At 36.3% G+C, this 23,841-nt stretch overlaps 4 protein-coding genes across 6 annotated transcripts in view; 1 reads left to right on the top strand and 3 right to left on the bottom strand.

The window, feature by feature from the left end:
- Positions 1-972, bottom strand: part of LOC127618403 (cyclic AMP-dependent transcription factor ATF-7-like) — a 45,792-nt gene extending 44,820 nt beyond the window's left edge. The window contains exon 1 of the mRNA XM_052090833.1: positions 918-972. The gene's annotated coding sequence lies outside the window, so the exon portion shown is untranslated. The remainder of the gene's footprint in view (positions 1-917) is intronic.
- The window catches only part of zgc:158263 (ceramide kinase family protein), an 867,176-nt gene that overhangs the window by 686,931 nt on the left and 156,404 nt on the right, over positions 1-23,841 (top strand). The gene's annotated exons all lie outside the window — the stretch shown is intronic.
- LOC127618407 (ankyrin repeat and SOCS box protein 8-like) lies at positions 4,340-9,774 on the bottom strand. 3 transcript variants are annotated; one of them, XM_052090841.1, is made up of 4 exons: positions 9,665-9,774; positions 8,458-8,642; positions 8,270-8,374; positions 4,340-6,189 (listed from the first exon to the last, which is right to left on the bottom strand). In XM_052090841.1, exons 2-4 carry the CDS (start codon positions 8,584-8,586, stop codon positions 5,554-5,556), a joined length of 870 nt encoding a protein of 289 aa, XP_051946801.1. In that variant the 5' UTR covers positions 8,587-8,642; positions 9,665-9,774; the 3' UTR covers positions 4,340-5,553. The 3 variants fall into 3 exon arrangements, with proteins under 3 accessions (XP_051946801.1, XP_051946799.1, XP_051946800.1); XM_052090839.1 differs by lacking the exon at positions 9,665-9,774 and adding an exon at positions 9,430-9,560; XM_052090840.1 differs by lacking the exon at positions 9,665-9,774 and adding an exon at positions 9,219-9,315.
- The window catches only part of LOC127618395 (la-related protein 4-like), a 36,203-nt gene continuing 30,277 nt past the window's right edge, over positions 17,916-23,841 (bottom strand). Inside the window, 2 exon segments of the mRNA XM_052090821.1 lie at positions 17,916-18,342; positions 19,301-19,505. Coding sequence (XP_051946781.1) covers positions 17,953-18,342; positions 19,301-19,505 — 595 coding nt within the window. The 3' untranslated portion in view covers positions 17,916-17,952.

Genomic DNA, 23,841 nt, shown 5'->3' with positions numbered 1-23,841 from the left:
TGAGGAGCAACACTACTAGCAAATCTCAGCAGTGCACTCTCTTTCAGTCACTAGACATGCACGTTTGCATGCAAAAATACAACTTTTATTAAGGAATGTGCTTGTGGCAACTGAATTAACAAGAGTTGGTGGCTTTAGGTTTAAATATAGTTTTCAGACATATTAATGTGCAATTTCAACCTTGTGTGCTGGATTGCTGCACAAGACTAAAAAAAGATCTTCCTTTTTCAGTCCCCTCGCCGAAACTAAAAGTCGCTAACTATTTAGCAATCCTATGCAAACTTGATGTTATGCGAACGTGCCAACTTTAAAGCCAGCCTTTTCCCGCATGTGCCCGCCCATCGCTTGTTGTGATTGGTCGCATGCATGTCAATCGAAATGATCTGATTGCTGATTCGCTACAATACACGTTAATCAAGAACCATAATTAAGTCTCATTGGAGGACGGAAATCCCACTCAAAAAAATAATTCAAGGACTTCCAGTGCACAGGCCGTTCATTCTACCCTCGACAGAAAAAAAGTAAGCAGAGGGTACTTTGAAACATATAAACTAAATTGCGTGACTTTTGTGTTGTCTTATTTGCTATTTATATCAGTGTAAACCCTTATTACTGACAAAAAATAAAGTCATATTGTTATAGCATATTTTGGGTAATACGTGACGGCGTGCGGGCATTTTTTGTATTCCTAATATTTTTGCCCTCGCATGTCAACAGCACAAATCTGGACGAGCTGCAGTCTTTATGCGGTAGTCCACTGCCATTCTGACAGCCGAACATTCGCCTCATAAAAGTTACTCTCGAACACAGACAACCATTTTTTATTATCAGATATAAATAACACTTGAGAAGGGTTTCAAATAAAGGCAACCATCAATTCGACATTTTTGACAGAAGAAGAATGTTTACAAACTTACCACGGCGCCTCTATCTCTCTCTCTCTCTCTCTCTCTCTCCCTCTCCTCTCTTGGAATCTGACACGCCCATCCCAGTCAAGCCTCGCGAGATGTTGACGTCACAACAGACCCTCTCCATCAACACTCACCTGGGGCGTGTAGTGTAGTGATATATTTGACCCGGATAGATGAAATGAGATATAATGTAGCCTTCAATCGGTAGGGAACTACCGCATATCTTAATACAATTATATAGACTGTAAATGTACATAATGCAAACCTGAACCATATGATGCTGTAGTCAGACCAATAGTAATCCAGTAGTCCTCTTGGCTATAGGTAATGGCCAAAATGATTATTCCTCGTTGTGCATAGTAAAAATGTACATCCAGATGCAACTTTAAATATAGCAAGAACAAATATGTGGAAATGGCAATATATATATCATAAAGACATAGATTAAAGAATGATGTGGAACAAATATGGGGAATTAAAATGTCTCTATTTACAGACGTTTTTATTATTCTGGCATAAATTAGGAATAGAATAGGCAAAGGAAGCAATGCTTTTAATTATTCATTCAGCCCCAAAGACCATACATACTTAATGGCATTGCCCCTATCTTTAGTCGTAGTCATGCAGTCTTTGACTACTGATTGTAAACACCTAGTTTTATGTACATATTATTTTGGAGTTTTAATATATATGATCAGATTAGTAAAATTAAGTCAATAATACGGCACTGACAGAAAACTGAAGGTGATTGGTGATGGCTTTGAAAATAAAGGAAGATTCTGGGCCTTTATTCAGTCCTACTGTAGTTTCCTTCCTGACTGATTTAAATTCTCTTTGAGGACATCCTGTTGACATGAGTTTAAATAAAGCATGATGGAAAACAAACAGTACATGCTGAACAAAAGAATAGTAAAATTAAAGTATACAATAAAAAAAGTGCTCTTTTTCAATGTCCTATTCAAAAACTCAAGAAGTGTGGTTTTGGAGATTGTTTTTTCAATCTAAAAACAAACAGGAAATGTAAGCAACAATCAAATGTAATTTTTTTTTGCTGCTGAGGGAAATTAATCAGTATAATGTAGTGTTAGTAATTAATGGTGTCATAAGATGTTTGTTTGGCCATTTAGGTAATATAGGTAATTATAACTAGGATGACTCATTCCTGAAGAGCTAATATGAATACACACAAACACAGTACTTCGCAAAAGTTTTTTGGCACATTTGATGTTTCACAAAAACATTTGTCTTAAGATGTTATTTGATATCTTCTGCTTCAGTGTGTCAATAGGAAATATAAACTTTAGATTCTCAAACATTCCTTTTGCAAATAGTAGAACAGGGACAGCAACAGATGGCATATCTCCCACAGAGCCTGGATCTCATTGAGTCAGTCTGGGATTGCATGAAGTGACAGAAGCAATCGATAGAGTCTAAATGCATAGATCTGTGACAAGTGCCTCAAAATGTCTGGAAAAATCCATATGACAACAACCTTGAAGTTAACTGTGTGCAAGTGTACATAGGTGAATTGGTGCCATTTTAAATGCATAGGGTGGTCACAAAAAAAAAATATTAAGTTTATTTTCAAATTTACTGGACTTTGTATGAAGTTAATTGATAAATAAAATATTAATGGAATTCTTTTTGAGAACGTCCTAATTATACAAAATGTTTCACAACTGCCTAAACATTTTGGGCAGTGCTGTATACACACACACCGTGCCCAATTATTAGGCAAATTGTATTCCTCAGGATTAATTTTATTGTTGAACAAACACAATGCTCTCAGTCAATCCAAAATGTTATTGAACCTCAAACCTGAATGTTTAACAAAGAAAAAGTGAGTTTTGTCTTTCTCAGGGGAATATACAAGTGTGCACAATTATTAGGCAACTAAATTACAAAAATAATTTCTGCCAACTCAATTGTTTATTCTAATTTTTTAGAGTAGGTGCAACAAATAAGTAACACAAAATGACAATTAAATAAAATGTTTGGCCTTTCAATAATATGCAGTGACCAATATAGCCACCCTTCATTTCAGTAACTGCCATGAGCCTTCCATCCATGGAGTCTGTCACTTTCTTGATCTGTTCACATTCAACTTTCACTGAAGCAGCAACCACAGCCTCCCAAATGTTGTTCAAAGAGGTTTATTGTCTTCCCCAACTGTATCTCACATTTGAGAACGGCCCTCAAGTTCTCAGTAGGATTCAAGTCAGGTGAGGAAGGGGGCCAAGTCATTATTTGGACATCTTTGAGGCCCTTGATGGCTATCCAAGCAGTGGAGTAATTGGATGCATGTGATGGAGCATTGTCATGCATAAAAATCATGGCCTTCTTGAATTCCAAGGACTTCTTCCTGTACTACTGCCTGAAGAAAGTACTTTCCAGAACCTGACAGTAGGTTTGAGTTCATCTTCAACTCGAAAAGGTCCAACTCATCCTTATCCTTAATGATAGTAGCCCATACCAGTACCCCTCCTCCACCTTGCTGGCATCAGACTCGAAGTGGTGCCATGTGTCCATTAATGATCCAGCCACAGGCTACTCCATCAAGAGTCACTCTCATTTCATCGGTCCATAAAACCATCTGTCTTCATATAATTCTTTGCCCAATCTTGACACTTAAACTTGTGAATATATGTGGTCATGTTTCAGCCTTACTGACCTTGGCCATGTCTCTGAGAACGCACCTTATATTTCTGGACACTCCTGGTAGGTTGCAGTAATGGAATATGGTGGCACTGGAGTATAATGGGTTCCTGGTAGCTTAACGTTGAATTCTCCTCAAGTCTTTTGCGGTTAATTTGCACCCCAGTTGACTATTCTCAACAAAGCCTTTGATTAACCGGTGGTCACGCCACAATAGTTCATCTATGTCAAGAGTGTTGCATCCTTCTGAGGAGCATTTACATTTTTTTGACTTTTCAGTCAGTTAAATCTCTTTTTTGGCCCATTTTATCTGAGATAATGAAGCTGCCTAATAACCATGTACACATTGATATAAGGTGGAAGTCACTTTCGCTACACCCTCCCTCATTACACAAATACATACAACACGAAAATGGTTGAATCCAATAAGTATTCAAGTTTATGTGGTTTGGAGTTGGAAAATGTGCATGGAAATAATGATAATATCAGAATACTCACTTGCCTAATAATTGTGCACGCAGTGTATACTGTTCACATATTGGTCCTTCAGAGAAATATATATATATATATATATTACACATTATTTAACTTTTTAACGAGGCAAAATATTGCACAAGAACACATTCCTATGGGCAGTGGTTATGGTAATTCTACTGCTTTTTATGTCATGTAGTATTCCATCGCCCTCTACTGGTCAGTCGGTCTCTCTCTCTCTCTCTCTCTCTCTACACACACACACACACACTTTGAGAAATAACTGCAGCAAATACGCTTGCAAAATGCATGGAGGCTTTTACTTATAAGTCTGCATGTATGAAACTAGTTCAGATGTAAGCACTTCGTTCTTCTTAATCAAGCAATATGACAACAGCTAAATGAAAACAGTTGAAAAAAATATTTGAGTTTTACAAGATGTGATACAAGTGTTGACCTTAATTCCTTTTAGACATCCCTCTCATTGTCTGCCAAAAATTGGAATGATCAAACTAACATGACAAACCGCAGATTAAACACTGTGAATTACATATTCCCAATATCGACATTGAAAATTCTTGTTAAGGTCTGCTATATTTTCATTTCATACTTGAATCACAGCTCATTTTCTGCAATCATTAGCACCAAAGAAAAGATGTATCATTCAAACACTCTAAATCGGGTAGTAGTGGAATTATCATTGAGAAATATTTTTGATGAACTTGTTTATTAAAGTGGTAGATGGACAGAAATAGATGCCATTATAGAAGATTTTTTTCATTGTCCTGTTTCAAAGTGACAATACACCACAAATATAATTAACCTTTTGTGCCCGGTTTACCACATTTTTCATTTTCCAAAACCTTTCAAGATGGATTAATATTTGATGGCTGGGACACCTCATAAAATAACTGAACATAAAAATGTCTATTTATTTAACTTTAAAACTGAGCATAAGGTATAAGTAACTAGGTTTTAAAAATAATCAAATACTACTGCACACATTAACAAAAAAAAAAATATATATATATATTTTTTTAGACGTTTGCAACACAAACTTTATATAGGATTATAACTTAAGTGCTATGTTAAAGTGTTTTTAATGATTTTGTTTCCATATGATTAACTGGTAAATAATAGTAGTCAATTATTTTCTTTTTCTTTTTTTTACAATTAGAGGATTTTACATATATTTCTGAGTTTGAGCGGAGATGTTAACAACATAACCGGTTCATACATTTCTGGCATCTCAGCATTACCGTGCATCTCTGTCCTACCAGATTGGTACTTCTCTGCATCACATGATCGTACAGCAACCCAAGTCTGAATGTGTTTGATGACATTATAGCAACAAAAAAGAAAGTGTCATAATTTCCTCCATTATTCACTCACTGTATATGTACACACACTTCAGATTGCAGTCTGATTACAACAGAATACAATCACTTGTTCACATACACAGATGACATCTACTATTAAGGACAGTCTTCACTCTTCCTCACATACCCTGCCCTCAGTCTCTGAGGAGCACATATTCTTTAACTGACTCTGGAAGGGGAAGCTGTTTGACGGCAGTGGGGAGGAACTGCACTCCCAGGCTACTGCGCACAGCACAGCGTGCCAGTGCTCGCAACGTAGGTGGCTGGGCTACCAAACTAGTGAGTCGAGCCAGTAATTGAGGATCCTTACTGAGCTCACGTGGTAAGGAGCCATCTGCCTTGCGGATCTCAAACCGCCCCGCAGCACGGCAAAGCAGCTCAAGGCACTCTTCCTCCTGTTCCGTGCCCAGACCTCGAGCCAGCAGTGCTACCAGCCGGGATATGGGTGTCTGGCCCTTTAGGTTGGTGACATGGACTTGAGCACCATACTCAAGCAGCACACGCACGCTCTCCAGGTTGCCCTTCATGGCTGCCCAACTAAGGGGCGTGTCGTTGTTGTAATCGCGAACATTGGGGCATGCGCCACTCTCCAGCAGAGCTCGTACACACTCAGGGTTATCTTTAAAGGCAGCCCAGTGCAGTGGGGTATCCTTGTTGCCATCCAGTGCATTTGGCTGGGCCCCGTATTCCAGCAGCAGCTCCACACAACCTTCGTCTTTCTCTGCAGCATAATGCAGTGCAGTGCGGTTATACCCATCCAAGGCATTAACCTGTGAAAGAACAAGACGACTGCCATGCATTAACAACTCATGAGGCCAATGTTTAATTTCTGTGCCATCAGGGGCACCAAACAAATTTGCTTTAATAATAGTTTCCAAAAATATGGAAGCCCACAGAGCCAAAGGATTATTATTATTTTTCTGATCTTGAGAAAAAAAGAGAGAAATAATAATACATTTGCATGTTTTCATTTAGCAGACGCTTTTATATAAAGCGAATTTAGCAAAAGCTATTCCTCCTACACTGTAAATACTAACAGTTATCACAAATTGTAAAAAAATAAATAATTTTTTTACTATTCAATAGTTTTAATTAAGACACCGTTACTCTTTAAACCTTATAGCTGTCATTAATATACAAAAAATATATATATTTAAGTGGTCCTAATAAAACAGTATTGAAATGTCACACTTTAGAATCATAACTCAAATATATACGTTCTTTACATTTTGGCTTCAAGTACTACTAACTCAAAAAGATAAGGTAAAAATGTTCAGCTGTGTAGAATACCCATAAGCCCTTGCGCTTGAATAAATTGTGTATGTTTGATCAAAACAAGAAACTTATGTAGAAAAAGAATAACTGTTCAAAAATGTAAATAGCTTTAATACTTATGACTTTTACTGTAGCTGGTTGATAGTTGTGATTAGTGGGAAGTCAGCATTATGGTGGTTAGTGTTACCTCTGGTTAACTTGGAGCCTGTTAAATTTAATCCATTCTTTTTTACTCAATTTTACTTTGCAAAAGTGCAGATTTATGTGCACTAAGAAGTTCATAGGAGAATCCAACGTAAGAAATGACTAACCAAGATTCCTGTCATAATATACTGTATTTGATATGCAATAACTCAATTTAAATAATAAAATAAAAACAATGATACTTTAATCACAGATGAGTTAGATTTAAGTGTAACTAGTTAACATTACATGCAAACCAATTTCCTTAACTCAAAGTAAGATCATCTAATAAGATTTAACAGTGTAAAAAGGAAATATTATGAAAAGAATTGCAATATAAAGTTAACAATTTGCTCAGAGAAGTACAACCAGAGAGGGCAGTTAGAGACAGTGGTGAAAGAATTGATTAAGGTTTTTTTTTTTTTAAGAAAGACGACATTTAGTTCTTTAGGAGGATTATGTAGTCTTTTTTCTTTAAAGTTCCAAGAGAATCAGCTGCTTGGTGGAAGAGAATGTAATAATATTAATAATAATATTAATGATAATAATAATACATAACCTATGTGGGCTTCCGTATGCATACAATAAAGCACAACAGACGGGTTCCAGAAGTAAAAATCCCATTCATTCTTTCCATAGGAGAATTTAACGCTAAATTATGAACCTTTTAAGAGAGTCCTTCTGTGAGCTCCGGGGTTGTTAATCGATGGTATATGATTCTGTTCAAATCCATCAGTCTGTGTTATTTCAAATAAAAATTTTTAGAAATCAAGTTTAATAGAGGAATTCCAGTTGAAAAACGACACCATCAATGACACCAAAAGTGCGCCAAATAAGTGCTGCAGCAACTGCCCACTTGCATGTCATACTGTGAATGATGCAATTGTCCTATACTCTCAAACTACTTATATATCTGTGTACAAGTATATATCTTATATACTTTAAATCAATAGTTCTATATTTTTCCATAATTTTTTACTTCGATTACTTCATTTGCAATGTTTCATGGGATTGTAGTTCATACCCTTGTGTCTTGTACCTTTTTCCTTTAGTCTGATTTTCAAATACTTTTAGCTTCAAATCAAAGTTTGCCATGTTGTAATTCTCATCTGAGCTGGTTGGTTTGGTTCATGGCTTAGAACACTTTTCTGAAGGATTTTATGTAATCCCGAAGGTAAAAATTAATGGGAAAAATACATCCGGACCAAGGTTGAAAAAGTGGATAAGCACTGTTGTGCTCTATTAGGCCTATTTCTGAAACTCGGTTTGTTGCCAACAGTGACACAGAAATTGCGCAGTGAAAACACTAAATTTAGGGATTCATCTGCAATTTCAATGCTCATAAAAATGACAGGACTTAGTCTGGTTACAAATCTGTCTTGCATGTTTTACCTCTGCACCTTTCTCCAGCAAAAGCTCCACACAATCAGCATCAGCCACCATGCAGGCACAATGTAGAGGCTTCAGTGTGCCATGCATCCTATTGACATCTGCCCCCTGTGAAGGGAGACTTTTGATAAATCAAACAACTTATTTAGAACATAACAGTTTATTATTAAAGCTTTGGTCACACAACTTACCCTGCGAATAAGATCTTCCACATTATCATGTGGGAAGGAGCGAATGGCTGCTATGGTTCGAATGAGCCTTTCCGACAGTGAGTATTTGCTCTGAATACTCTGCATTATGTACCACATAGTAGAGCTCATGTGGAACTAAAGAACATTTCACCTAGAACGGGTGACACCACACCTCGATAAGAAGGCTTTGAAAATGAGAGGGAGAGAGAAAAAAATAATAATAATAATAAATAAATAAAAGAGTATAATGTTAATACAAGAAAATTTTGCATTGGGAATCAATCATTCTGAGCAGAGAGAACCCAAGTTGAATTTTAGAACTGGGTGTGTGCTTACAGTAGCTGCCATGTTTACATTTACATTGTTTTAAAAGCTGTATTGTTTTGGGAGCTTTCACTGTATGACTGTTTAAGTGGCAACTCCGTCTGATGGGCTTTATAAGGCTGCAGCCATAATGTTTATATTTATGTATGCTCAAAATGTTTGGTTATTTTCGTATAACAGCCAATTGAAACGCTCGACCATGCAGTAATAGTGTTGATCAAAACATGCATACAGAATGTAGATGCAAATAATTAACATAAAAGCGCTGTTTGCAGTCCGCCTCCTGTCTTGTTATGCTGTCAACAAAAGGTCGCATCATGACAGCTCAGCTAGCGAAGACATTCAAGCTTAAACAAGCAAATAAAGTCCAAAATATGCAGGCTTCATGGTACTACGAAACAAAGACGTGTTATTGCATCGAAATGTAATATCCTCACAAAAAGACAGTGTTGCGTTTATGTTTATTACTCCGGCTTGTGGTTGTATGCTGAATGTCCTGCCGGAGTGCACTAGCCATTTGGAGCTAGTTTCGACACCCGGGACGCGAAATAACATATTTTCTTACCTCTGGAGTCTTCTTAGTCATAGACATAACAATAGCACAAGATAAAGTACATATTCAAATATGTTTAAGATTTGATTCGGTACCTCAACGAAGTGAAAACAGCTGCAGGTTTGAAGCGAATGTGCGAGTGTGTCCGCTCAACACAAACAATGTGACGTCATGAGAGGAAGTGATATGAGAAACAAATCGTTTGTATTTAAAACTTAATTTATCGGTCTGTTTTATTCAACGAATCGCAGTTTTAGCGAGGATAGGCTAGAAATACGGTTAAAATGAGTCATGTACGTCTGTATGTGTGAAAGGTCTCACTTTCCATACCGTATCGTTGTTCGTGCCCATTTTAGACATGATGGGCCTGGTGCTGAGGGAATGTCACCAAAGTCTTTTTAAGGCAAGTCAGTCCACTTGGCGGTCATTTTGGGAACGCTGCCGGCCAGCTACTTGCTATGGAGACAAGCGGCCTAAAAGTACAGCTCCAATCTAGTGGAATGGGGAAAGACCGAAATCTCCATAACCTTTGGTCAAGATTACAAGTAATGAACATATTTAAATTCAACAGTGAAATCTGACAACAATGGTATTATAAACGGTGCTTCTTTAGCTCAGATTATGCAAAAAAAAAAAAAAAAAAAAAAAGCTGGTCTAGTTTATGCGCATGCGCATTCTCGAGTTAACTGCCAGGTAACGTCTGTATCTAAAGGATGACTGTCTCTTTTACCTGTAAGGCGGGACTTTCTTTTTACATCCGCCATATAGATTTTTGGCTATTTTAGGACCATTTATTTATTTTGCTTTGTGAAACCATTTTCCTGAAAATCAACCACTTAAAAATATTAACATTTAATATAATTTATTCATTTTCATTATGGGTTTAATTATATTCCATTTCCAAACGGGTTTTGTGAAATTCATCCGTTAAGTTTCACCCTTCTGAGTAGTAGTTATACATATAAAGTCTCAAATAAAATAAAGCAATACATATTAGGAAATATAAGAAGTCTGAAAGCAATGTAACTCACAAGCACTCTTTGTAATAGCTTTCCCCCCAAACGTTGCCTTTTGTGTCTTATTTAAAATTGCTTACTTATGCAGTTTTAATAATAATGATAATAGCAGAAATAATATATATGTACACAAATGTATCTAAAATACATAAAAGTTTCTTGTGGAACATTTTTTGGTACACGAGAGGTCTTGATAATAAATAAATAATAATTTTTAAGGGTTTAGACTAGCCTTCAGAAAAAAATGCACCCTGTTTTTTGAGTATATCTCTGCTTATGGCTGTCTAATATCATATGTATGAGGATGAATATAAACAACGGAGAAGTATCTGTTATATATAGCCTATATTGCTTGCCCGAGCGTTTGAACCAGTCTATGGTTTGAATATGTAATGTGTTCTGATCAACAACCTTGCTATAAAATATATCCTGAGGAGACGTCACCCAGGGTCACGTGATTACACACGGCCAAATTACATCGTCAAAGTGACAATCGCACGTACCCTTCGCTAACGGCCTTGTGGAAGGGCCCTTCGTGGAGGGCTTGAGTTGCCCACTCTCGTTTGGACCACCCCTTCGTGTGGTGTCCCTTTCCCGCAGTGCCCTTCAAAGGCGCTAAAAAGCCGTTTGGAATTAGCCAAGTGTCGAATGCAGTTGTAGTACGCATGCGTCGAACGCGATCCTATAGTGGTCAGAACAGTCTACTACTCACAAAGGCAACACAGTCGACCGGGGGCGAGACAATGCGGAACGCATAAAATCGAAGTATACCTGGGTAGGGTTGCACCAACTGTACTCAAGTTCTCACGTAATTTATGACGTAAGCTCTCCATAAATAATGCGTAGTTACACAATATGACGTTTACCTGTATTGATCCAAAAAACAGCTTCAATTTGATCTAGTTACGGTTGATGTTCAAACCTTGTTTGCAATGCTCACGTATCTATCAGCTGTAATTAATTATTTCCCCATTAACAGACGATACGTAATACAATAAATAGACATTTATTCATTTTAATATCACATATAGTATGTGTTGAAACTTGACACCGGGCGACGCACCCTGAAAACTGCACCGTTTGACCGGTTTCATGCTGAAGAGACGCTTAAACGTTTCTCTCATAAATGTCAACGAGTGTAAATGTATAGAATCAATTCCATGCCACATATATTTGCAAAAATATAAAGTATTGCAAAAGAAAAAAGTATTGAGCAAACAAAAAAAACATTTTTAAACAAAAATTAAGTATCACAAACGTAAAATAAAGTATCGAGAGAAAAAAATAGCGTTTTGCAAACAAAAATAAAGAATTGCAAAATATAAATAAAATATAGCAAAAACCAAGATATAATTAACTGCAAAAATCAATGACTGTTGTAAAAGAAACTAAAGATATTTTATCCTTTTTTATCTTTGCAACAGATTTTAGGCAGCAATGATTTTGCCACACATCTTTTTCTTTGCAATGCCTACTAATTATTTTGCAATGCTCCTTTTAATCTGCATTTCCATCACGTGTGAGCTCGTGATACCGTTTTGCCTTTGCGTTTCACTTTTCTCTGCGTTTCACTTTATGGCACTGTTTTGACGTGGGGGTGGAGTCAGGGGATTGGGGCGTGTACAACGGGCTCAGAGATGCCTCTCTGGAAGTTACGTCATTAGCTTGAGACACGGATCAAACATCATGGCTGAGCACAGGCATGCAGGTGGATCTCAGGTATATAAAGTTGATTGTTTAAGGAAACTCATTTTAAAATATTAAATGGGGTATACCAGTCAAGTGAATTTTTAAGACAACGGTTTAATTTTGAAGAAAATGCCTGTACTTTTTGTCAAATTGATAGAGACAACTGATCATCTTTTTTTTCCTTGTTTTTCTTCAAATACTTTTTGGGAAAATATGTCTTATTGGTTGAATCTAAGATTCACTCACTGCCCACTTTTGCTAGGAAACATGTTATGTTTGGAGCGCTGTTGGACGAGAAAAGAAATGAATTTCTTTTTAATGTAATGTTGATATTGGGCACATTTTTCATTCATAAGTCCAAATGTATGAAGACGAAACCTTATTTTTCTGTATTTAAAAGAGAATTGATTTGTAATTTTTTTCCAGCGTTGGAATGTATGAAAAGTAAAAAGGCCCAGAAATTGGCTGGAATAATAAGAGACCTTGAGCTCTTAAAAGAGGAATAAAGAGACCCCTCTGTATTTGTATTTTATAGGCCTACATTGAATGTATTTATTTTATTTTATCTGATATGTGCCTTGCTTAATACTCATTTACCTGTACTTACCAATGCCATTGTAGATGTACATTATGTTTTTTGTTCTGTTCTTGATCAATAAAAAAAAAAAGATTGTTTCCTTTTATTTAATTGCCATTAAATGTGCTTTAACAGCGTTTGCTTCAGATAAAGAAGTTAGAGATCAGTTAAAGCGGTGGATTTATTAGCCATACTCGCTAACATAGCCAGCATCTGCAGTTTTTTCTCTCCCAATTGATTGATTCTTATGTTTACTTTATAGATTATAATTGTCTATACCATAGTATGTTGTCTTCTAAAAAAATTTAAACTCCATATTTAAAAATATATAAATAGATGTTACATTATCACTGTTAAAGGAGACAATAAATATATTACAAATAAAAAGTTAAACGATCGTAACATAAGCATCCCAGGAAACTATCTACAAACAATAAAAGAACATCACTTATGTTAACTGTGCAAAAGCAAAACAAATTTAACAGAATGATTCTTAAGAGTAGGTGCTGATAACCTGGTTATATCCTGCTGAGTATACTCGAGGCAGAGAAACAGCAGGAGAAAGCTGTTGTTGTTGCTGCTGACCCTGAGCTGCCTGAATATGACCGAAGCTTTGAGTCAGAACACTAATAAGATTCGTCACGACATCTGGATATTCTCTCTGCTAAATGTGACATAGCAAATCATTACATGAGATGACCTAGATACACGTACATTTTGTCTACAATGCATTGTAAGAACTTAAGTAGCTTGTGAACAGGTTCGTTGAGCAATGGAGGAGTCAGAAGACAGCGAAGAAGGTTTGAAATCAGCACTTTAATTTCTTTCACGAACATACGACGGTCACCGCCGTAGAAATGTAAACATAAACAAAACAATATCACACTCAGTCTGTGGAGCTTTCTGGATCCACTCTCTCCCTCTCGACACTTGGCGTCCCTTTAAATGTCTTTCTCCGTATCACTACAACAAGACACAGGTGTTAGAGATAATTACAAACCAGGTGACAAGCCTTACCGCTCTCTCTCTCTCCCGCAGACCGACACACGACCACGCCCCCCATGCCACATAACGCAGGGTTAAGTATATAGGGGATGTGAACATTTTATATTTCAAAACTTTTATTTTTAAAGACAGAACACATGCACGTTTGTTACGATCGTTTAACATTTTATTTGTAATCTATTTATTGTCTCCTTTAACAGTGATAATGTTACATCTAAATATGGAGTTTACATTTTTTTTTAGAAGACAACATACTATGGTATAGACAATTATAATCTATAAAATAAACATAAGAATCAATCAATAGTCCAATCAATTGGGAGAGAAAAAACTGCAGATGCTGGCTATGTTAGCGAGTATGGCTAATAAATCCACCGCTTTAACTGATCTCTAACTTCTTTATCTGAAGCAAACGCTGTTAAAGCACATTTAATGCTAATTAAATAAAAGGAAACAATCAACTTTATATACCTGCGATCCACCTGCATACCTGGGCTCAGCCATGATGTTTGAGCTGTGTCTCAAGCTAATGACGTAACTTCCAGGGAGGCATCACCGAGCCCGTTGTACACGCCCCAATCCCCTGACTCCACCCCCACGTCAAAACAGTGCCATAAAGTGAAACGCAGAGAAAAGTGAAGCGCAAAGGCAAAACGGTATCACGAGCTCACACGTGATGGAAATGCAGATTAAAAGGAGCATTGCAAAATAATTAGTAGGCATTGCAAAGAAAAAGATGTGTGGCAAAATCATTGCTGCCTAAAATCTGTTGCAAAAATAAAAAAGGATCAAAGTTCTTTAGTATCTTTACAACAGTCATTGATTTTTGCAGTTAATTATATCTTGGTTTTTGCTAAATTTTATTTATATTTTGCCATTCTTTATTTTTGTTTGCAAAACTTTTTTTCTCTCGATACTTTATTTTACATTTGTGATACTTAATTTTTGTTTAAAAAAAAATTTTTTTTTTTGCTCAATACTTTTTTTCTTTTGCAAAACTTTATTTTATTTTGCAATACTTTATATTTTTGCAAATATATGTGGCATGGAATTGATCCCATATAAATGTCAACCCCATAATGTATGTCGAAATGATTGAAAAATGTCATGCTTAATATGAGTTTACTGATGTCATTGAGTCTACTTTTTTTTAATCCATCCCTTACTCCTGGTCAAGAGGCTTCCGTAAATGTTTAGTTTATAAGTAGGGTTATGTCCTAAAGTTTATGGTGCAAAATTCAAATATTTAGTTGTGCGTAAGATGTGACTTACGTATAGCTGGTGCAACCGGTCCCTGGACATTTAGATAAAAGGAAACACAGGACAGTTTGACAAGACAATAGAGCAATATGATACAGTAATATTAATAATAATACATAGTAATAGTGCAAAAGAACAAACCAAAACTAAGGCCAAAACAAAATAATTTATTTTCTTTTTGTGACATTTTATGCAGACAGCTAGAATTTAGTGTCTCATACACTTCTATCCATTGTTATATAATTATTCCCCTTGCCACACCAATCCCTAAATCAATTAACAGTAATAACCCAAACATTTAAGAGAAATTTGTTATTTTCTGTAGATTTTTGCAAGCCTGTCAACATCAATTTCATTACCTTATGCTCGTAGTATAATTTCACATTACATCATAAGATTTTTTTTTTTAACAAGTTAGTGCATTTCATTACGCTAAACCACTAGCTTCTCATATTTATTAAGGAAAACAAAACAAAAAAAGAGCCCCAGTGATTTGTTATTTACCGAATTACTAAGCCTATAGTAAATGCATCAAGTATTTTCTCTGCTGAAATCTCAAAAATAAGCAAATATGTTAAATCTGTGATTCTCTCCCAATGTCATTTTGTACATAGTCACAATAACAACTTACAAGGACTGGGGGTCGGGTGGGGGATGGACAGCAGAATTAAAATAAATTAAAAACAATATTTTAAAAGCAATATTTACAATGAATTTAACAGCAATACTGTATCCTCAGATTAAACGTTCAAATAACAGCACCAATTCACCACTGCAAAAGTGTCCCTGCTTTTCATAGTCCCAAAGATAAATGTTTCCACTGTCAAGTTCCTAATTACCCAAGCACATACCACCTCATCAAAAGGAACACACTGGCATTGGCCTCTCTCACGTTACCATGGCAGCCCTATAAGAAACAGTGTACCAATCATTACAAGAGGATTTTATCCCCAGATACTGCTGTTTATCCCACAGTCAAACACTCTTTTTAGGGAAGAAATGCAAGTTTAAATAAGGAATTTGTGTTACAATTAATGGAGTACACATTTAGGGGTTACCAAGCATATAACAATCAACTCTCCTGTAAACCTCATCTCTTTGAAATAACAAAGTGGCATAAAATGACGGTGGCTGGCATGTATAACATTAAAGCTTTGCCAAATTGGAAGTTCACATAATGACCAGAATTGGTGCTGTAGCTGACATGAATAGATAGTGAGATGAAATTGGACACCGAGAGCCAGAGGAACCACTCTGAGCATTAAATATGCACAGGACCAAAACAAATTAAATCAAACATTTTAAATGATTTCAAAAGTGACAAGTACTGCTGCTTTTGGCTTCTGAATGACCATAAAGTGAAATGCCAACATTCACTCTGCTGACACAAAAATGTGCTGAATGTGCCCTGATTTACAATTCCCATGATTCTTAATATAATAGTGGTAACCATATTTTGTCATTTCAATGGTTTCAAGCTAAAAAATAATAGTAATTATAATTCCTTACACTTATATAGTGCTTTTCTAGGCACTCAAAGCATTTACATAGTATAGGGGGAATCTCCTCAACCACCACCAGTGTGCAGCATCCACCTGAATGATGGAAAGACTTGCAAACAAACTAGGAGTCAATCCATCTTGACCTATATCATCTTTGTGTCCATCCAATCCATCAACAACCCTGAACGTACTGATTATGACAGGAAAGAAAATGAGAGCCAATTAGCTTAATTCTAGCTTATTATTATTATTATTATTATTATGATTCTAGACTTTTCTTTGCATTAGCCCAAACCACCACACCATGTTGTAAACATAGTAAAGAGCCTAACTGATTATCAAGATATTTGAGCATGCTCAGAAGCAGTTCAGTGAGGATAATGCACAAAAACAAAATCTGAGATGACACAAAGTACTTGCGCACTTATTTACCTGACTGTTAAGTTATCATTCACAGGCTGCTGGTAACTAACTACAAAAACAATTACAATAAAAAAAATAAAATAAAATAAAAAAAAACACCCATCAGCAAATCAGTGGATATACCAGCATCATAATTGGCAGGCTTGACTTCATGAAGTGACAGTAGGCAATATATCCGAATCATTAACAAGGCTCCAAAATGGATCTTTATACTGCATGTAATGCATTTTTAAAAAAGCACTCTGATTCTGGGAGCATACTAAAATTACCACAAGCTACAGTTTGTCACACAAACTAATGCAAAACTCCAGAGCAAACCCCACTGTCACCCCCAAAAATACTTGCGAAACAATCCACTCTCAAGCACGCATTGTTTATTCTAAATGGGATATAAATCCCAAAGCAGACTACTCAACTCTAGAGCAAACCACATTCTTTCACTCAAAGGTTCATTTACACGGTCAAACAACCCAGGTCTTATACCCAGTGTCATGTGATGCAAATTAAGCAAATTAAAAAATAAAGAGAAAGATGAATCATTGCATGTCAAAGTGATATCTTTGTATAAGTACGTAACATTATCTTTTATGCATGTTCCTTGACTTAGTGCATATGCTCTTTGCAGACCACAAATCAATATCATCGACAGGGCCATCAGACTGCCTACTTTTCACCTCTACCCAGCAGGGCTAAGAGAGACCTCACATCTTTTAAGGAAAATAAAAGAGCAAAAAACCCACATGGATTTACATTCTGAAGGGACATTGTCAAGTTGGAAGCATACTTTTTTCTCCCCTATTTGATGTAGTCCTTCAACAGGCATAAACTGCTTCCGACTGATGCCCATTTGCCTGGATACCCCAGTCTATGCATTGTCACTTCATGAGACTCTGGAAGTGCTCCAGGCAGGAGAGGTGAATACCATTTGAACTTTGATTTTTAGATCATATTTCATCACATGTGTGTATATATATATACATATATATGATGAAATATTATCTAAATATATATATATATATATATATATATATATATATATATATATATATATATATATATATATATATATATATATATATTTATATATTTACATATATATTTTATGTGTGTAAATATTTAGACATTAAGGATTTCTTGTCATAGTCTTTACTTTGGCGATATAGGGGGGATGTTCTGCTCTTTTCCAGTCTGTCTGGAACCTCCCTGGGGGGAACTGCGATGGCCAAATGGAGGGCGTCTCTGCTGCTCTCGTAGTTTGGACCCCCCTGTACTGGCTCTTGGGGGTCCGTTGCTGCGGGAAAAGCCCTGGGAGTCACGGGCTGGCCGGCCCTCCTTGGCCTTGTAGTTGCCCCCCGTTTCCTGAGGCCGCTCCTGTTTATTTGCAGGGCTGGAGGGCTGCTCCTCCACCTTGTTAACACGCAGCTCTCTCAGAGGCTGTGCAGTTGCATTGTTGGGGCTGGAACAGGCTGCTGACTGAGGGGGAGGATCCTTGGGTGGTCGCTGACATACTTCGGCATAACTAAGCTTTCGAGGTTCCTGATGTGAAGACAAACATTTGAAAATAATAAGCAAGTCAAGTAGGGAAGGGTGGGAAAATTAAGTGTCAAGACATCATTCCTTATCTTGCTAGCTAGCTAATGTTTAAATAAGATATAAACTCGATATTCTAGATAACACTAGACTGAGCTTCCCTCTTGCTTGTTAAAATGGGCAGGGTGTGTGACGTTGGCACCAGGAAAATCTATTAAGGGCGGGGTTTAGGGCAACCCTGCAGGGCTATTGGCCCGATGGTGGGAGCGCAAATCGATTTTGGTATTGCGGCTCAAGGTCTAAGGCTCACACTTGCCCAAAAGTGGAAAAGCGTCTAATCAGGTAAAAAAAAAAAAAAACAGTAACACTTTACAATAAGGTTCCATTCGTTAACATTAGTTAATGCATTAGGTATCATGAACTAACAATTAACAAATATATTTATTATGTTAGTTAATAAAAACAGAATTGTTCATTGTTAGTTCATAGTGCATTAACTAATGTTAACTAATACAATTTTCATTTTAAAACTGTATATGTTGGAGTTAATATTAACAAAGATTAATAAATGTTTAATAAGTATTGTTCATTGTTAGTTCATGTTAACTAATGTTGTTAATGAATGTTAACAAATGGAACCTTATTGTAAAGTGTTACCTTATGACAAGTTCCAAATGCATATGAATTTCATTCATGAACACAAAACATGATGTTGCACAGAATGAAAAGGACTGACAGAGTCACGATCATTGCATCTTTTTCCATACAATGAAAGGGAATGGTGACTGAGGCTAACATCTCCTTTTGTATTACACAGAAGAAAGAAAATCATATGGGTTTGGAACAATATTGTGCAACAACTCTGATGGATTCCATAGTTGATAAGTAAGACCAAGTACCGCTGACCTCTGACTACTTGGCAAGTCTATATATAATTGTCAGTGTGTGTGAAGCTATAACTCACCAGTGCCGTGGTGCTTAAGGGGACAGTGCTAGACTGGGTGGCTTCAGGAGTAACCAAGCTGGGCTGAGGATTTGGGCCAGGTGGTGTTGAGGAGGGGGTGGGTGGCATGGCTGTGACAGGGGCAGAGGTCACAGACATCTCTTTATAGACTGGAGTCTCTGCCTTCTCCAGTTTCTTCTCCAATTTCTTCTCCAAGTGGTTTGAGCTAAAGAACATGGGAAGAAGAGATTCAATCAAAATACAACCATCAAAACTCATGCACTGATAGAATTAAGCTTCCAATTAAGGAGTTTTTGATGGTTAAATTAATGCCTGATGGAGAAAAAAAAAAAATTACGATAAACCAGTTTTACTATTATTTTCAATTAATCTTATGCAATAGCACTGGGCAAAAAGTCATATCATAATTGAAAGTGTTAGTAAATGCAATTGATGCTTTGTGCAGCCCTTCAATAGGAAAACTGATAAATGCACAACAAATAAATAGGAGGTACAAATAAATAGGAAGAGACGTTCCAACATAAGGCACAACACCGCTTATAAAATGTGCATCCCTGTTGCAGAATAATGCGTTTCAATGTAACTGGAATGCTTGGAGTCTCAGAGCAATCCTTGCTCTGCATATAACATTTTATGGCATTCAAATATTATTTCTTCTGCAACAGTTTATTAAAGGAATCCACTGTCTGTCAGACAATGCTGTACAATGTAAAAATGCTGTCCTTTAATCGGTCCACAACACCTCACAAATAATCTAGGGATGCACGGATAACACTTTCTTTTTCTAATCCTATACCGATATCTGAAATCTAAGTATCGTCCGATACCAATCATGATCCAATACCAGTGTTGTTGTTTTTTTGCATAATCAGTTTGAATATCTTTACCTCATTGTGTGGAACTAATTGGGGGTACTCTTTTATATGTAAAGAAACAAAAACCTCCAACCACACATTATTTAACTTAAATGTATTGCCCATTAAGACCTTTGTTCACTTTAGTTAACTAGTCTACTGGATAATGTAGCAGCAAACTTAAAAGTAATTACAGTCCAAATCATCAGTATTAAAATAAAACACTAATATACGTATTTCAGTCGTGCACCTTTAAAACCCTCAAGCTTTTATTTTGATGGTTAGAACACTCCAGGAAGTTCTGTAAGTGTCTATTTTAGGAGTGGGTAAAAATATAGATTTTTTTCGATGCATCGCAATCTTTACTTGAATGATATCGATTCAGTCTATGCTTAGTATTTGCAACTAAATGTCATGCTACATGACATTTAATAGTATAAATTAGGATTTTTTTTTTTTTTTTTTTTTTTACAAATTATATGTAATATAATATTTATTAAATACATTGATTTGTTCACTTTTTAAAAACCTAAAATGTAACCAAAATGATGAACAACTACTAAAATAATTAGAAGGCCCCCTGTATAATTCACAAAATTATAAAAAGCTGGGAGAGAAGTTATTTCATATGTAAACAAAAGGGACATTATAATTGAAATACACCCATATCAATCAATATTGAATCGAAAGAGAGAAATCTGTATCGATACCCAGCACTAGTCTCTGGGTGCTTCTCAATTGGAAGGCTGCAGCCACGTTAGGCTGGATATCTCGGCCGTCATGTCATCAAGCACTGTCAAAGGCCGTCTCAACTGTGAGGACCCTTGGAAGGCAGCCTTATTTCGCAGCCTTCGTTTTTTTGAAGGATGCATCAGGTGTATCCTTCGAGGCCTTAAATCACCCACAATCCTTTGCACACGTCCCAAAATATTTTTAAAAAGTGTGGAAAACGAGTCGCATGACTGCAGAGGCAGAAATCTTTATGATGCAGCTTACTTTTTTCTCAAGATTTATTTGCATTTGCAGCAATAACATGTAGAAAAATAAAAAAAATATTTTGTTTAGACAAAACAAATTAGAAGATACAACACACACACAAAAGAAAGAAAATTAATAAAAAAGGGCAAATACATGAATTTGAAAAGCTTTAAAATTTATAGAATCTAGGGTCCATTTTGTCATATTTGAAAGGGTTACATATAAATTCTACGATCAGTGTTGCAAAATGTATTAAAAGGCTTTTTTTGAGTAACTAGCTTTGTGAATAAAACATTTTGCTACTATAATTTAGAGATGAAGGACATTTTGTTTGCTGAAGAATATGGGTTTTCTAAACAAAGTATCACATGGTTCGAAGCTTATGGTATCCAATGCACACTTAGTAGACGGTCTCATTCTAGCACTGAATGCGGAGTCACGTATGCGTGTCAGAGCAGGGTCATTCACTAAAACACATATAATGTATATTTACTTATTAAATGCAGCCTTTTGTGATTCACAAAGCTATTGCAAAGTTGCTTTAAATAAAATGCAAGTCATATGGACTACTTTAATGGTTCATTTCATTTCATTTCTGGAGCTTGACAATATGAACATGACTAACACAAAGTATCGGATTTGGATCAGGTTTATCAGACGGATACCAGAGCAGTCAGTATTGGAGGTGATACCGATCCAGGTCTCGGATCTGTGCATCCCTAAAATAAACACTGTATAAAGCAGGCTATTTTAAAGTCCGATAGTAACTCAAATAGAAACATATTGTTGAATACTGTGAATTTGTACACAAGCAATGCTTTAAATAAAAAGGAAGATTTAAGATGCAACATAGTTTACCACACTGATAATTCTATGTTTCACAGGGGGACATGGGGCCCTCACAAATATAGCCAGGGCAAACACGTGAGATGTGTCCTGAGCAGGAGTCAGAGCACTTGGAATTGTCAACAAGAAATTAGATATTCATCAAAAGAACTTGATGAGCATGTTGATATAATTCCTGATCCATCCATTCAAAATGAAAGAAGCAATCAATTTGAATCTAGTTTGAATGTCTTGTGTAGATCAGATTATCTCAATCTACTTGGGTCTCTGAACTCCGAACAAAAATATATTTTCTGTCAAGACAGTGGTGCTTAGAGTTAGATGTAAAAAGCCAGAGCCTTTCCATGTATTTGTTACTGGAGGTGCAGGAAAAGGAAAAGTCACATTTAATTAGAGCTACTTATTATGATGCGACCAGATTATTATCCCAAATTGCAATTGCATGAGACAAAGGTTCCGTTCTTTTGACAGCACCTACTGGAACTGCTGCTTTCTTGGGTGGAAAGACCATCCATAGTACATTTTTACGGGACAGATGTAAACTTCTCTGAGTAGAAAATGTAAATACAATGCGTGTGGTATTTAGTAACTTGCATATACTGATTATAGATTAAATTTCTATGGTAACCACAGCCTACAACCAAATGTGCATGGTAGGCTAGACAAATAAAGCAGACAGGTAACTACTCTCCATTTGGTAAAGTTAGTATAATTGCTGTGGGAGATTTTTTCCAATTGCCACCTGAGGGGGAAAACCCATTGTATTTGCAAAAGGCTCCATTGGATTTGTGACATTTCACATTTGCACTGTCAAAATGAATAAAATTCAATCTTAGACAAAAAGACTCAGCTTTGGCAGAAATATTGAATTGTGTACACGTAGCAACTACCACTTCTCACCGGAGCTTACGTTATGTCATACGCTGGAACTCGACTCTCTTGTGAACGTGGGGACAGCCGTTACTGGAAACCAGTGATTATACCAGTGGTAATGCTTTTACATTCACTCCCATTATAAAGCTTGGAAGAGACAGGATATTTTTTAATATAACTCTGTGTTTGGCTGAAAGAGTAAGTTATACACACCTAGGATGGCTTGAGGGTGAGTAAATTATGGGATAATTTTCATTTTAGAGTGAACTAACTCTTTAATGACTTAAATATGCTCAAAAGTAGGGAAACTGGGCAAACCGCTTCCACTTTACACATTTTCCCAACATATACGCAAGTGGAAGAGCAAAACATCAAACAGAAAATTGCATATTGCTCAGACCACATTTGTGTAGAGGCTCAGGATTTTGAGAAAAATCAACAAACTTAAATGCAACTTCAAAAGGGACACTTTTTCAAAGTATTTAATTGCTGTTTACCGGAAACTTTTCAATTAAATAAAAGGTACACGAGTCATGTTAATTAAGAATAATGACATCACTAATAGGCTTGTAAATGGTGTCTGTGGTACTGAAACAGACATGACCCTTAATACAAACACCACAATTGTGAATGTAGTATTTGTTCAGTTCAGTGATAATTAAGTTGGGAATACCACTTGAAAGCATACACCATCACCTAGAAACATCATGAATTCCATTCCAATTACTTTAGAGGAAGAGTGAGTTAAGAGCAAGGGTGGGGTTCTGTAAGCAGTTCCTATTAAAGTTGGCATGTTAGTGCCCCAGACTACAACTAAAATGGTTGCAAATGTGACCAAAAGTAATTGATTGTAACAATCATTTAAATTCTAGTTGCCATTGGCGACAGTCAGGTTGTGCGCTCTTATGCGGTTTCGCCAGTGTGTCTCGTGCCTCTTTTCACCCGTTCTGTTGTGCAAGCTTGCTGCACCGCAAGCAACAACAAACCCAG

The sequence above is a fragment of the Xyrauchen texanus genome, chromosome 25 (assembly GCF_025860055.1).
Source record: "Xyrauchen texanus isolate HMW12.3.18 chromosome 25, RBS_HiC_50CHRs, whole genome shotgun sequence".
Taxonomy (NCBI): domain Eukaryota; kingdom Metazoa; phylum Chordata; class Actinopteri; order Cypriniformes; family Catostomidae; genus Xyrauchen; species Xyrauchen texanus.
The sequence above is the reverse complement of the archived record's forward strand: the minus strand, read 5'-3'. Positions and strand labels throughout refer to the sequence as shown.